The 15,156-nt window shown below is 35.3% G+C and overlaps 2 protein-coding genes and 1 long non-coding RNA gene across 3 annotated transcripts; 2 read left to right on the forward strand and 1 right to left on the reverse strand.

The window, feature by feature from the left end:
- The first annotated feature begins 500 nt into the window (after positions 1 to 500).
- On the forward strand, positions 501 to 5,471 carry LOC109802620 (putative ribonuclease H protein At1g65750). The gene has a single exon (XM_020364037.2). The coding sequence runs from the start codon at positions 1,149 to 1,151 to the stop codon at positions 4,059 to 4,061; it is 2,913 nt and encodes a 970-aa protein (XP_020219626.2). The 5' UTR covers positions 501 to 1,148; the 3' UTR covers positions 4,062 to 5,471.
- A 133-nt stretch (positions 5,472 to 5,604) lies between these two features.
- On the reverse strand, positions 5,605 to 12,445 carry LOC109806064 (uncharacterized). Its single transcript, XM_083070059.1, has 5 exons — positions 11,545 to 12,445; positions 11,058 to 11,324; positions 10,602 to 10,769; positions 6,850 to 6,911; positions 5,605 to 6,235 (listed from the first exon to the last, which is right to left on the reverse strand). The coding sequence occupies exons 1-5, from the start codon at positions 12,443 to 12,445 to the stop codon at positions 5,795 to 5,797; spliced, it is 1,839 nt and encodes a 612-aa protein (XP_082926185.1). The 3' UTR covers positions 5,605 to 5,794.
- On the forward strand, positions 10,798 to 12,487 carry LOC145955415 (uncharacterized). The gene is made up of 2 exons (XR_014432033.1): positions 10,798 to 10,945; positions 11,112 to 12,487. It is a non-coding gene; the product is annotated as an uncharacterized LOC145955415 (long non-coding RNA).
- The last annotated feature ends 2,669 nt before the right edge of the window (positions 12,488 to 15,156 follow it).

Below are 15,156 nucleotides of genomic sequence, written 5' to 3' on the forward strand. Positions count from 1 at the left end.
TCAGCTGGAACTGCCGGGGCCTAGGCAACCCGCGTGCAGTTCCTACCCTCCTTGACCTACTCAGAACGTATCACCCCGACGTTCTATTCTTGTGTGAAACTCTTGTATCAGCTTCTCGTATAGATGAACTACGATCCCGTTTGAATTTCGACTCTTCCTTTGCGGTTAGTTGCTCCGGCCACAGTGGAGGGCTAGCATTATTCTGGAAAAAACCTTTTGACTGTCTACTCATTAACTATTCCCCACATTTCATCAACGTGAAAGTATCTCACGTATCCAACCCTGTTTGGCGCCTCACTGGCTTCTATGGTTTCCCTGAACGAGCACGACGACGAGATTCATGGAATCTTCTACGCCACCTAGCACAAGACAACTCTCTCCCGTGGTGTATCATGGGGGACTTTAATGATCTGCTCACTGATGATGATAAACGCGGCACCCATGCACATCCTCCATGGTTGCTACACGGTTTTCATTCTGCTGTCACAGACGCCAATCTGATCGACCTACCCTTGGAAGGTTACAAGTACACATGGGTCAAAAGCAAAGGAACACCACTCCAAATAGAGGAGAGACTGGACCGAGCTATGTCTACAAGTTCTTGGTTGGACATCTTCCCCCACTGTAGGCTCCTCAATGTGGTGGCTGCCAGGTCAGATCACTCCCCTCTCCTTCTCAATCTCTCGGGGCAAAGATACACACGCCCAAAACGTGCTTTCAGGTTTGAAAATGCATGGCTGAAAGAGCCAACGTTAACACCACTAGTGACGCGCAATTGGCTACAAGCACAATCTCCCGACATATTGCACAAGCTACACCATTGTGCAACAGATATGGATGCCTGGGGGAGAAAGATCCGACTTCACTTTAGAGCTCCAATAGAAGCATGCAGGAAACATATCTTGGCATTGAGAGACAAGCAAGACCCTGCGTCCATATCCCGGCTCCTTGATTTTCAAGAAAGACTCAGTTCACTTATCATGTAGGAGGAATCCTTCTGGAAGCAAAGGTCAAAACTGTTTTGGCTCAAGGATGGTGACAACAATACTAAATATTTCCACGCCATAGCCAGTGCAAGGAGAAAGACCAACCTCATACAGAAACTCACCCGCGATGATCATGTGGTAGTGCACGACCAACTGGGACTCATGGACGTAGCCAAAACGTACTTTGATACTCTCTTCACAGCTTCCGCCAACATGCCAGACCCAGTCATAGATTCTCTCTCTCAACGCATCACCACTGCAGATAATGAGCATCTCTTACGACCATTCTGCATCAGCGAGTTTCGATCTGCCCTCTTTTCAATGCATGCAGACAAAGCGCCAGGACCGGATGGGCTCAACCCAGGTTTTTATAAGCATTTCTGGGAACTGTTGGGGCCAGAAATTTACCAGGCCGGGAAACAATGGTTGGAACAAGGCTCCTTCCCAGAACCTTTAAATCAAACCAACATTGTCCTCATACCAAAAACTGAAGCACCATCATCTATGAAGGACCTGCGCCCCATATCACTATGCAACGTCATTTACAAGATAGTCTCAAAAGTTCTTGCAAATCGACTCAAAGATGTGCTACACCAATGCATCTCCCAAACCCAATCTGCATTTGTTGAAGGACGCTCCATCCTTGACAACGTAATGGTAGCATCCGAGATAATCCACTATATGAAGTGCAAACATCAAGGCCAAACAGGTACGGTTGCTCTAAAGATTGACATCAGTAAAGCCTTTGACAGAGTCAGTTGGTCCTACATACATGCTCTACTCTTGAAACTGGGATTTCACGCCCAATGGGCTCTTTGGATGCGTATGTGCTATGCCTCCCCCACGTTCCATGTCATGGTTAATGGTGAAGGAGTTGGACCTATCTCACCGGAGCGAGGACTACGCCAAGGTGACCCCCTCTCACCCTATCTTTATATTTTATGTGCTGAAGGACTCTCTTCCTTATTACGAACAGCAGAAGCTAGAGGGGATCTCCATGGGGCTAAAATCTGTCGAGGCGCACCGCAAGTCTCACATTTGCTGTTCGCGGATGACTGTTTCCTTTTCTGCAAAGCCACTGAACGAGAGTGCACCACTCTTCGCACCATTCTTCAACAATACGAGAGTGCATCCGGACAAGCCATCAACTTGCAAAAATCAGAGATTTACTACAGCAAAAATACCACTACACGAACGCGCACGTCCATCAACGCTATTCTGGGGGTTCACGAATGCATTGGCACTGGAAAATACTTAGGACTCCCATCCATGGTGGGCAGAAATAAAAAGGCAGTGTTCTCCTACGTCAAAGATCGCATATGGAAGAAGATCAACCACTGGACAGGCAAACATCTCTCCAAGGCTGGCCGCGAGACCCTTATCAAGGCAGTGGCACAAGCAATCCCCAGCTATTGTATGAGTACCTTCCTCTTACCAACCAGCCTCGAGGATGAAATTCAAAGGATGCTGAACTCCTTCTGGTGGGGCTCTAACCACCATACAGGGCGAGGAATCAAATGGTTAAGCTGGGATAAACTCACTATGCGGAAAGAGTATGGCGGTATGGGTTTCCGTCACCTCCATGGTTTTAACTTGGCTATGCTTGGGAAGCAAGGGTGGAATCTACAGTCCAACCCAGATGCTCTATTTACACGGATCTTCAAAGCTAGATACTTCCCTCAAGGGGACTTCTTGGGTGCCCGCCTGGGCCACAACCCAAGTTTTATTTGGAGAAGCATCCACGCTTCACAGGTTCTAGTCAGGCAAGGTGCCAGGTGGTGTATAGGGAACGGATCTTCTATTAACATTTGGAAGGATCCATGGCTCCGCAACTCACATAGCTCGTATGTTACCTCAACAGCCCCTCAAGGATACGAATCCCTCACTGTCCACGACCTCATTGACCGCACTCTTCACAAGTGGGATTCACATCGAGTTCAAACTCTCTTCAATCATCAAGATGCTCAATCCATCCTATCTATACCACTGTTGAACCCCTCACGCCCAGATTCCTTAACTTGGAGGCTCACCACCAATGGCTCCTACTCGGTACGCACAGCATATCACCATCTCATGGAACATGTCATCTCCAACAATACATTGAGAGTGCAGGGTGACTGGATGAAACTTTGGAGCTTGAAGATCCCTCACTCAACACAGATTTTCCTCTGGCGACTATTGAGAGGTTGCATTCCCACGCGCCTGAACCTACAACAGAAAGGCGTCCCATGCACGTCTTCTTGCCCCCATTGCTCTGCAAACCAAGAGAACGAATGGCACCTCTTCTATAGCTGCCCAGCCGCCTTATCCATATGGATAGACTCAGGATGTTGGCCGCGGATCGCCCATATAGTAGAGCAAGGCATCAGCTTCATCGACACCACGTGGAAACTGCTGGGTCACTTAACAGGTTCTGATTTAACATCGTTCACCCTCATGCTTTGGTGTATCTGGCGGCGGAGAAATGACAAAGTATGGAAGGAGGGTGCCCCTCCCCCAAAAACCTCAATCCAGCTAACGGAACAACATTTCCATGCATGGCGATCTGCACACAGTAACTTGGCGCAAACTGCCTCCCCCGTAGTGAACCACAGATGGACCAAACCTCCAGCCGACACTTTCACGTGCAACGTTGATGCGGCGCTCTTCAACGATTCCTCTACCTTTGGGTTCGGTATTTGTGTCCGCGATACAAGAGGATTATTCCAGACTGCCATATCCGGATGGAAGCATGGCCTACCACCACCCCATGAGGCAGAAGCAGCAGCTATGTTGGAAACAATCCAATATCTCATCCATTCTCCATACGATAACGTCTGTGTGGAAACGGACTGCAAGCAAGTAGCGGATCATCTCAACAGCACGCAGGTTCTTCACTCAGAATATGGGATCATTATAAATCAATGTAGATCCCTGTTACGTTCCCATCAAAACCTTCAGGTTAGGTTTATTACGAGACAAGCCAATCGGGTCGCCCACACTTTAGCAAGGGTGGCTAGATCTTCCGCTAGTCACCACTTTTTCGATTTTATTCCTCCATGTATTGCATCTCTTATCATTAATGAAATGAGTTAAGTTCATTTGCTTCAAAAAAAAAAAGTATTTATTATTATTTTATTGTAATTGAAATTTTGACAGCTCAAGTGTTTGCATTTTATATTCAGCCTATATTTTCTCACGATTTCTTTTTGACAGGTTCTAAGAATTAATTTAAATATTTAAATATTCAAAATAATATATTTCTATATTTAGCATTTTAAATATATCTATATTTCTATTAATTTAATATTTAAAATATTTATTATATAAAAATGTAATAGCCATATTAATTTTTTTTACAGTTATTAGATATTCTTAATTGAAATAAATTTAAAAATTAATGATAATATTTTCATTTTTTTAAATTAAGGACAACACTTAAGTGTAATATTTTAGAATTTAGTATTGTTCTTTAATTCAAATCGAAGATTCAATTCTATAGAGAAAGTTGATGCTTAATGCAAATATTTATAACTTGCTGAAATCTAATTTTAATCGAAGAAATCTAAATATATTTCATTTAAACCGTATCCTTTACATTTATAATAATATAAGATTACATGTTACTTATCAACCGATCCACTATTTATTTAAATAGCACACAATTAATATTTGTAATATAAACACGAGCTGTTCCGTGATTTTCTTTAAGAATCTAAACATGCATGAGCTGTATGATAAATGGGAACTAATAATTAAACCAATATTATGTATGACCGAGGAACAATTATTCATGGCCAAATGGTTTTATAATTTGGCCTTAATTAGGTATATTTATTATTTAATAGAAATGCAATCGCAAAATTATAAGTATAGGTCAACAGAAAATGGATCCAGTTAGATCTTATCTCGTCTTTACAGGTGGCTGAGAGACATAATAAGATTTACTGAAGATAATAAGATATCCAGTGTGGCACGTTTCCAACTATAAGCCGTATATATAAATTCATTATAGAAAGGTTTAGCGTGGTTAATTTATGATTTTACGTTTAAAAATTACAATAAGTTTGTAGTTTTTAAAAATTAGTTTTATTTTTTGTTATAATTTTTAAAGTTGTTTATTTTATTATTATTTCATTAAATAAGCAACTGACATGATACTATTTAAAGATCTTATTAGTTGTCTGTGTGTATAAGTGATTAACTCCAAAATAAATTTACCTCGAAAGTTTCTTATGTTGTTAAACACCATTCCGGAAATTTTACACGCCTTTACTACAACCGTTGTTGCACAACAAACTTAGAGTAACTTTCTCTGTCGTTTTGTGAGCCACTGTGTCAGTGAAGCTCTGTTACATTACATTTCATCTATGTGAAACATCCATGCTTAGAAGGCATTTCTTTGGTGTACTAAAGTTGATAACTAAAGTGTAACTGTACTTATAAGGTGTACGTACTTTTCTCTCTTTTATACCATGTATTCTAAACATGATGTAGAAAATTATGTTTGATCCGTTTCAATATTAAATTTTAAAAACTTCTCATTGTATATCGACAGGATGAATATTGGTCATGCAACCCATATAAAATACCTATTTCAATCGATATTAAATATGTTTCCTGACCAGTACATCTTAGATAATGTCAAATGAAAATTCATCCAAGATAACTCAAATTAAATAAATAAATAATGTTCAACTCGTGCGTGGTCCAATAACATGACAAAACATTATCAATGAAACCAAAACAAAAACCAATTATATAAATGAACAAGGAAGAACAAACAAGCAATTAATGTCCTCAACACCTTCCTTTAAGTGTTAACCTTATTAGTATGAACCCCATGTGGGTTGTTGGACACCAATCTCAGAAATCTGCATGCCAAAATTTGACGTTGACTCAAACCATCCAAGTTTTTGTATGAGTTTCTCCATAAGATCACCCACTAAGTAAGCAAGCACTGAGGCCACAGCAGCAGTGGTGACATAGTACATCACTGTTTTGAAGTATGTCAAGTAACTGTTTGGTTTCTTGGTGTATGCTTTGGCAATGGAAAGCAGAATGATGCAAAGCAGAGAAGCTCCAGCAACAGCAGCTACCTTCAAATCCTTCTCATCACTCTCAAGAAATGAAAAGCCATATACCAGTGGTGCCACTAATCCAAAAACAATGAATGATAAGACTGCAATAGAAGCATGAAGAATGAAATTCTTCGTCTGCCCCAACAACTCAATGTATCGATCCACTTGTTCCGATTTTAGTTCCTCCAGCTGAAATGCATACACAGCAGTTTCTCAGTGCAAGCAATAACTTACGATAATAAATAATAAAATATTAAAATATTAAAATATTTTGAATTATGTTTTTTTATTTACATTTTTTAAATATTAAAATTATAGTCATTTTAAGACGAATGAAATACTAAATAACATATTAATATACACATATAGTGTCAGAAGATGGGAATTGAAAGAAAAGAAATATATGATATCATTTACTATATATCTTATTATAGGATACAAATAACTGATTCACAAAGATTAAGAAAAGTTAATTTTAATAGTTAAGATGAATAAATATGTTTTAAATTTATTTTTTTTTTCTTTCTAAAATTACTCCTAAATTAATGGTACATTTAATATATGTTTTCAAAGATTTTACATTTCAAAAACAAAAAAATTATATTATTTGTACTCCACTTAAAATGAAATTCACTTATTTTTTAACTCAATAAATATACTTAATAAAATTATACTTTTATAAAAAATAAATTAATACTTGACATATAATAAATTGAATTTTGTAACCAAACTAAATTAAAAATTTAGGTTCTATAATAAAGATCGAATAGCACGGAATTAAATATTTTGAAGATATAACTCACATTATGAGCAAGTACGAAAAGTCCACCAATCAGATTTGCAATAGCCAGCGCCACAATGTTCACTGCAAAATAATGGAACTGTCACCGATACCGTGCGATGAATTCCCAAATTTTATGCACATAGTATTATTTTTCCCTCTCTGGCCACCTTCTTAATTGTGTTGTTAATGATGCATCCCCATAACTTTTTATCAAAAGGTTCATCATTTAATTGAGTTCACGTTGATTAAAAAATAAAATAAAAAATAAAAAAGGTTTAATAAGCTAATTATATTAGCATCAGATGCAGTAACTTTAGATATGTGAGATTAACTTTTCAGAAGGAGAAATTAGAGAGTCGTGTTACGTACATTGTGCCTCTTTGTGAAAGAGAGAAGAAGGAAAAATTATGTGAGAATGAGTGGAGCAACCAACTTTGGAGAAGAAGTGTTTTGTACTAATTTCTATATATTTTAGTTCTCTCTATTATTTGATTAGATACTTATTTGAGAGTTTTCTTGTATTGTTAACCACTATATTAATGAGAAGTTATTTCTAGTGATCTCGGTGATTCCGGGATGACTTATGGTGTATCCATTAATTATTAATAGTGGAGTTTTTACTGGACTAGGTCTCGTAAATTTTTTACCTCACATCGAGGGTTTCCCTACATTAAAAATTTTGGTGCCTGTTGATTTCTATTTTCCTGTTTTGTGCATCCGGCTAGAATTATCTTGTTGCTTCTAAAGCCTATTATTTTTATACAAAAAAAGGAGATTCAGTTTTGCTTCCGCTTAATTGTTATTATTCTGGTTATCTTTCCCAACAACTGGTATCAAAGCTCCGGTTGGGGTTCTGGTTTCTTTTCTGAAGATGGGTGAAGGCAATGTTGCTGGTACAATGATAAAATTGGATTTCATCAATTACTCTATTTGGAAGTCTCAAATGGAAGATTTGTTATTTTGTAGAGACCTATATGATCCCATTGAGGCTAATGACATCAAACCAAAAGATAAATCTGAAGAAGATTGGAAGAAGGTCAATAGAAAGACTATTAGCATGATCAGACAATGGATAGATCAAAGCATTTGTCATCATGTGTCAAATGAGACTAATACTTTCAACTTATGGAAGAAATTGAGTGAGCTATTTGAGTCTAAAAATGCACAAAACAAGGCGTTCCTCATTCAAAAGTTAGTAAACTTAAAATACAAGGATGGTTCTTCAGTGGCAGAGCACTTAAGCAATTTTCAGAATTTGGTGAATTAGTTGAATACTATGGAGATTGTATTAGATGATGAGCTATTGGCATTATTGTTGCTTAATTCATTACTAGACAGTTGGGAGACATTGGTGGTATCTCTAAGTAACTTTACTCCTAATGGGAAGCTGACTTTTAATATGGTAAAAGATAGTCTCTTAAATGAAGAAACTAAGAGAAAGGGACAAGGAATGACTAGTTCTTCAACTCATAATGAAGCTTTGGTTATGAAATCAAGGGGGAGAAGCCATCAAAGAAACTCACATAGATATGATGATCGTAGCAAGTCATTAAGTGTTTCCATTGTAATAAAATGGGACATGTAATGAAAGAGTGCAGGTTCCTTAAGTGAGATAAATCAAGGGGTAAAGGTAATGATAAAAGAGAAGATAAAGACAAAGACACTACTATAATTGTATCTGATGGTGAAGTTGTCATTGTTTATTATTATAATTCTATTAATCTTGCATTGCAGGAGTATGAATGAGTTATTGATTCTGTTACCTCATTTCATGTTACACCACACCGTGAGTACTTTACATCCTACACTGTCGGGGATTTTGGGCAAGTGAAGATGGGAAATCAAGGGGTAAGCAAGGTTGTTGGCATTGGAGAAATTTGGTTGAAGACTAATATCGGATGCAAGTTACACTTGAAGAATGTCAGGCACATCCCTGACATGCGCCTCAACTTGATCTCAATACAAGAACTTGATGAAGATGGTTACCATAATTCTTTTGGTAATGGCAAATGGAAGTGCACCAAATGGACTTTGGTGATAACAAAGGGAGAGAAGCAGAATACTCTTTATTGGATATCAGCTAAGTTGTCTACACCTTAAGTGAATGCAATTGAGGATTGCTCTACAAATTTATGACATAAACGTCTTGGTCACTTGAGTGAGAAGGGTCTTCATACTCTTGCAAGACAAGGGTTGCTTTCAATTGAAGGTACATCTCTTGAAAGTTGTTCTGATTGACTTGTTGGTAAGCAACACAAAATTTCTTTCCGCACTTATCCTCCACGTAGAAGGCCACATATATTGGATTTAGTTCATACTGATTTTTGCACTATGGATGCTAAAACCCTTAGTGGTTACACTTATTTTGTCACTTTTATTGATGATCATTCTAGAAAAGTGTGGGCTTTTGTTTTGAAATCCAAAGATCAAGTACTTGATGTGTTCGAACACTTTCATGCAAGTGTTGAAAGAGAAATAGGCAAATTGTTGAAGTGTTTTAGAGCAGATAATGGTGGTGAATACAGGGGTCCATTTGAGCACTATTATTAAGCTTGAGAAGACAGTTCCAAAGACCCCTCAACACAATGGGATTGTAGAGAGAATGAACCGCACAATTAATGATAGAATCATATGCATGTTCTCTTATGCCAAATTACCTAAAATCTTCTGGGGTGAAGCTTTGAGAACTACAATGAACTTGATCAACCTTTCATGTCAAGTGGGTCACTAATTTATTTGGGCTCACGTTGATTAAAAATAAAATAAAAAACAAAAAAGCCTAATATGCTAATTGTATTAGCATCGGGTGTAGTGACTCTTGGCATGTGAAATCAAACTTTCAGAAGAAGGAGAAATCAGAGAGCCTTGCATCTCCGTGCATTGTGCCTCTTTGTAAAATAGAGAAGAAGAAAAATTCTATGAGAAGGAGTGGAGTAACCAACTTTGGAGAAGAAGTGTTTGGTACCAATTTCTATATATTTTGGTTCTCTGGTGATTCCAAGAGGACTTGTAGTGTATTCATTGATTATTATTAGTGGAGTTTTTATTGGACTAGGTCTCGTGAGATTTTTACCTCACCTTGAGGGTTTTTCCATGTTAAAAACTTGTGCCTTTTGATTTCTATTTTTCTATTTTGTGCATCCGGCTGAAATTATCTTGTTGCTTCCAAAGCCTATTATTTTTATACAGGAAAAAAGAAGATTCAATTTTGCTTCCGCTTAATTGTTATTATTCTGGTTATCTTTCCCAACACTTTTGCAGACATCTTTATGTGTGAAACTTAAAGTAGAGAAATGTTAGCCATATACTGTAGACACTTTTTAAACACATTTTTATTAATTAAAATTTATTAAAAATATAAAATTTGGTGGATTTATAACCTATTTAATTATTCTTTCTCATAATTTTGTAGTTTTCAATATATTTGAATCCATAAAAGTGAGTGTGCTAAGAGGAGTATATCAACAAGTATATTGTTAGTCGATTATGAAAAATGTTTTAAAAAATTGTTTCATTTTTTTTCTCATAAATATTAAACATGTGTGATTTTGTAAACATTTGACAATACGTAATATTAAATTACAATTAAAAAAGCAGATAAAAAATTTACGTTCAAGTTATAAGGTTACGTAAATATTTATTGGCTCTAGTCTAATTAAATAGTATGGTTTGAAGTATACATAAACAATTAAGTTCCTCTTATGACCAAAATAGCAATATTTTAAAAAGAAAAAGAAGAATGTGGAATGAAATGTAAAATGTGGAACATACATGTGGTAGCGTCAGCACTCGCTGCAGATGTCACAACACTAAGACTTGCCAACGATTCAAGCAAACCACCGTACACAATGCTTTTAAGAATTTCCAATGTCTTATTACTTGATGCTACAGTTGTCGAAATAAGTGGTGTGCTTTCAGTAGCAACAACTTCTGCTGGTTCTGCCAACACATTAAGGTACAACATCATTTCAATGCAATAGATTAGATGATGTAGATTGATATATTTCTCTATGAATGTTAGATATGTTTAGTTTTGTGGCATATTCCCTTATGACTCATCTTCGAAACCAAGAACAATTATCGTGAAGATGAAGACTAAACTATACACCAATATGGTAATATTCTTTTTATCAAATCAGCCAAGCAGTGTTTTCTTGAAAATAAACTATAGTGTAAAATAATTTACTCATATTTTATTTAATTACATGACTAGTTTATCGTTGGTACCTGTGTCAGCTTCATGGATTTTAACCTCTATTTGCTCTTGCTGTTTCTCATCAGGAAGGTCAATTTCAGGTTGCTTTTCACTTTTGGAAGAGCTAGTTTTAGGTTGTTTGGGTATAGAAGCCTTGAAAACATCACCAATAGCAGCCCAGTTACTCCAAAAAGGCTTCTTCTTTGGTGCAATTTCACCTTTATCTTGATCTTTTGAGGCTTCACTTAAGTGACTGGATGAATCTTCTGAACTCTTGTTTCCAGGAATGCTTTCATGTCCTACAAATCAATTAAGGAATAGTATCGCAGCTAACATCAAGAGATATATATGGAGTATAGACAAAACACACTTTTTTCAACAGATAGTTTTACTATAAGTTGAAATGTATGAAATACTCATTCAATGCGAACATAGATGACTTTACTCTTAATTTAATAAATCTTACATGAATATTAACTAACCATTTTTTGAAGAAAACTGTCCCTAATTAAGGATTACCTGTGTCATTGATTTTATCTTCATCTTCAGTTTCTTCCTTTTGTGGTCCTACCTCAGGAGGGACCACTTTTTCAGTGGTTTGCAGACTTTTTTTTCCTTTGTCATCTGATTTTGGGGTATCTTTGGCTTCAGATTGATTCATTTGTTTATTGGGTTGATCAGGTTCTAGAGCCTTGGGTTGTGATGCACCTTTGAACTTTTGGTCAGGGCCTTCAGGGTGATCCATGTTGCCAACCTCTCCTTCAGGTTGATTTAGTTGTTTCTTGGATTGATCAAGTTTAGGAGTCTCATGTTGTAGTTCACCTTCAATTTTTCTGTCAGAGCCTTCAGGGAGATCCATGTGGTCAACATTACCTTCAGATTGATTTATTTGTTTCTTGGATTGATCAAGTTTTGGAGCTTCATGTTGTGGTGCACCTTTGAATTTTTGGTCAGGGGCTTTAGCGGGATCCATGTAATCGACTTCATCTTCAAATTGATTATTTGGTTTTTGTGATTGATCAGGTTCTGGACTCTTGTGTTGTGGTGCATCTTTGGGTTTTTGGCTGGGGCCTTCAGGGTGATCTGTGTAGTCAACATTACCTTTAGAATGATTCTTGTGTTTCTTGGATGGATCAGGTTCTGGAGCCTCGTGTTGTGGTTCACCTTTGAATTCTTTATCAAGGCCTTCAGGGTGATCCATGTAGCCAACATTACCTTCATATTGATTCTTTGATTGATCAGGTTCTGGAGCTTTATGTCGTGGTGCACCTTTGAATTTTTGGTCAAGACTTTTCGGGTGATCCATGTACCTAGGCTTATCTTCAGATTCATTCATTTGTTTTTTTGATTGATCAGGTTCTGGAACCCTGTGTTGTGGTGCACCTTTAAATTTTTCATCTTGATCTTCAGAGTGATCCATATGACTGATCTCACTTAATCAAACTAGACTTTTTTGTTGTTATGCGTGTCTATTGTTATTTGATGAAACAGTCACTGTTAAAACAGTTAGATGCTATCAACAAAAGGTATAGATAGTGATATCAGTTAAAATGAAACTTTGAAGAGACATAAAATAATTTTGTATGAGGGAAAATCATTCAGCAATCAGGAAGTAACTCGTGCTCTGCTGCAACATGGCCACTAAACTGGGTGTTAAGGCCAAACTGTGTTCATAGTTTGACATCAACAACCATTACAATTAAATAATGCATTTGAGTTTATAAATAAAATCTATTGATTTTGAAACTTCAAGGGTGTTTACACAGTTTTAAATTAGATTGCCTTTTAGTGCAAAGCATATCATCGAGTCAACATTTCTGATGGTTAAGTTCGTTAAAAAGTCAACTTGATCAAAAGGACAAATTTTATATCAAGTTCTCAATATCCTTGCCATCAACATCTAAAATTAAACCAGGGCATGTGTATTTTTCCGCTAAAGAATAATATGATAATTTCTAGATAAACGTTCCTGCCGTTATTTAATATATTTGAAAACTTGATGACAAGAATACAAGAAACTTGATTTGAGTTTTGTTTCTAAATTCTAATCAAATAGATTTAGTACATTACCTTGATCTTTAATGCTGCACCTTCATCAGATACCAACCCAGGGAAAAACCAACTACCTGTTAAAACCAAAAAAGAATTCAGAGTTTAGATCACTTGTAATGTCATAGATAAATAAATTAAGGACTAAAATAAAGTAGTAAAAGTACCGAATAGCGATTAATTGGAATGAGGAAACTGAAGCAAAATGAGCATCATATTTTATGATCAGTTGGTTGGTTGGTTGTATTGTAGGTGTTGAGCAGTTCTGTTGCAACTAAGGGTCAACTGCTGACACTAGCGAAAAATTAACGAATGATGGTGTTTGCACTATTACATGTTATTTACTTCAGAATTTTCTTCATACTATTTTGTAAAATACCGTTGAAAAACAGAACATGAATACATAGCTGTATAGTTAAACAAAATACAGAGACACATACAAAAGGAATAAAAATTGATTTGATTATTTGAGTTATGAAGTCAGTTTTACATATATTGAAAATGTTTATAGTAAATATTTTTAAATTTTAAATTTGGTTAACTCCTGATTAGATAAAATAAATAATAAAATATGATTAAGTCTTAAATCCTAAACTTTTAGTTAAACTTACAAATAAAACAGAAAACAGTAGAGAGTTTGAAATATTTAATTATGATAATGAAAAATAATAAGAATATACATTTTATGCACTTATTTCATTCATTATTTTTTGAAAAACTAAAAGATAATAGTAAAAAAAAACATAAAAATATACCAATAAATTGTTAATTTGAATAGTAATATAGATCTCGAGTTGAAGTTTAACTCTTTATATATATATATATATATATATATATATATATATATATATATATATATATATAAATAAATGGTCGAGACACATAGATTGATCCACGTTTGCAAATGGGGAGGAAAATGCTCCCACTAACCTTTTGATGTTGAATTATATCATACAGATATTACAATAAAATTCCTTCGTTTACCATACTAAAAACAAAGTGCTGGTTGCTGATTTTTTTTTCTTTTTTTTTTTGTAAAAAAAAGTGAATTAATATATTAACCTTTTTAATTGTTTCTTATAATAATGATATGTATAAATATATTAATTATGGTTAAGTCAATAAAGGGGTGATTAATATTCAAGCACATAATATATAATTCATGTTGTAAGTTTAAGTAAGAATATTATTTTCACTGTTTAAAATTTTTTGATTTGTCATTGTTGGGAGGGGAGAAATCCACTAAAGGAGACTAGTCAGGTCTTTTGACAAAAATTATTCACAGACAAAGTTGGTGATTATTTTATATTAATAATATGATTATCAAAAGATGTAAAAGTTATACTTTTATATATGTAGTCACTTAATTATTAATCATTTTATACTAACACAATGTTGTGACAAGGCACTTTTAGATAGAGTAACTAATACATCGATGAAAACATTTTGTACTTGTCTAAGGGTATTTCAATAATCTTCTCTTTGTTTGACTTTCTTCCAATTCTTTCAAAAAGAACTTGATCTCTTAACTCCAAGGTAAATGGGGAGGTACATGCAAAAAAAAAATTTGACACCCAAGTAAAATCTTGGGTTCAGAGCATGAATTGTGCAATAAATGCGTGTTCACAATAGTTTTAACCTTATTTTATATTATTATTTATACTAATTTTATTGGGTCTGAACTTTTTTAATGGGCCTAAGTTTTTAGAGCCTTCACTTATTGCATAGATGACATTGTATGGTGTAGGCTCATTATATATATACCTCCTTTTTTTTTTAATAACTACACTTGGTGCATGATTTTATAATTTTAACTGAGGTTGATTTTTTTTTTTTAATTATGATCTAGTTAAAATGCTGATAACATTTATTACTAAGAAATTAGGATAAACTTTCTCAGTCGACTTTTGATCTTTGACCTTAATGTAGGATTATTTAACAAAAATTATCAAGGAATTGTGGTTTCTCTTAAACAACCTTTAATTTATCATCTAAGGAATTAGAGTTAAAATATAAGTGTGGACTATTGAATTAATTGTATAATTATTTTATTGAATGAAAATTGCGGAGAATTTATATAGG

The sequence above is a fragment of the Cajanus cajan genome, chromosome 3, assembly GCF_000230855.2.
Source record: "Cajanus cajan strain Asha chromosome 3, NIPB_CcT2T_4, whole genome shotgun sequence".
NCBI lineage: Eukaryota > Viridiplantae > Streptophyta > Magnoliopsida > Fabales > Fabaceae > Cajanus > Cajanus cajan.

What these genes read in the sequence shown, in the direction of transcription:
- LOC109802620 (XM_020364037.2), top strand. Translation starts at nt 1,149, where the DNA reads ATGGACGTAGCCAAAACGTACTTTGATACTCTCTTCACAGCTTCCGCC.
- LOC109806064 (XM_083070059.1), bottom strand. Translation starts at nt 12,445, where the DNA reads ATGGATCACTCTGAAGATCAAGATGAAAAATTTAAAGGTGCACCACAA. An exon ending in AATCCATGAAGCTGACACAG is followed by an intron (nt 10,770 to 11,057) that starts GTACCAACGATA and finishes ATGTGTTGGCAG; the next exon opens with AACCAGCAGAAGTTGTTGCT. An exon ending in TTTTCGTACTTGCTCATAAT is followed by an intron (nt 6,236 to 6,849) that starts GTGAGTTATATC and finishes TATGCATTTCAG; the next exon opens with CTGGAGGAACTAAAATCGGA.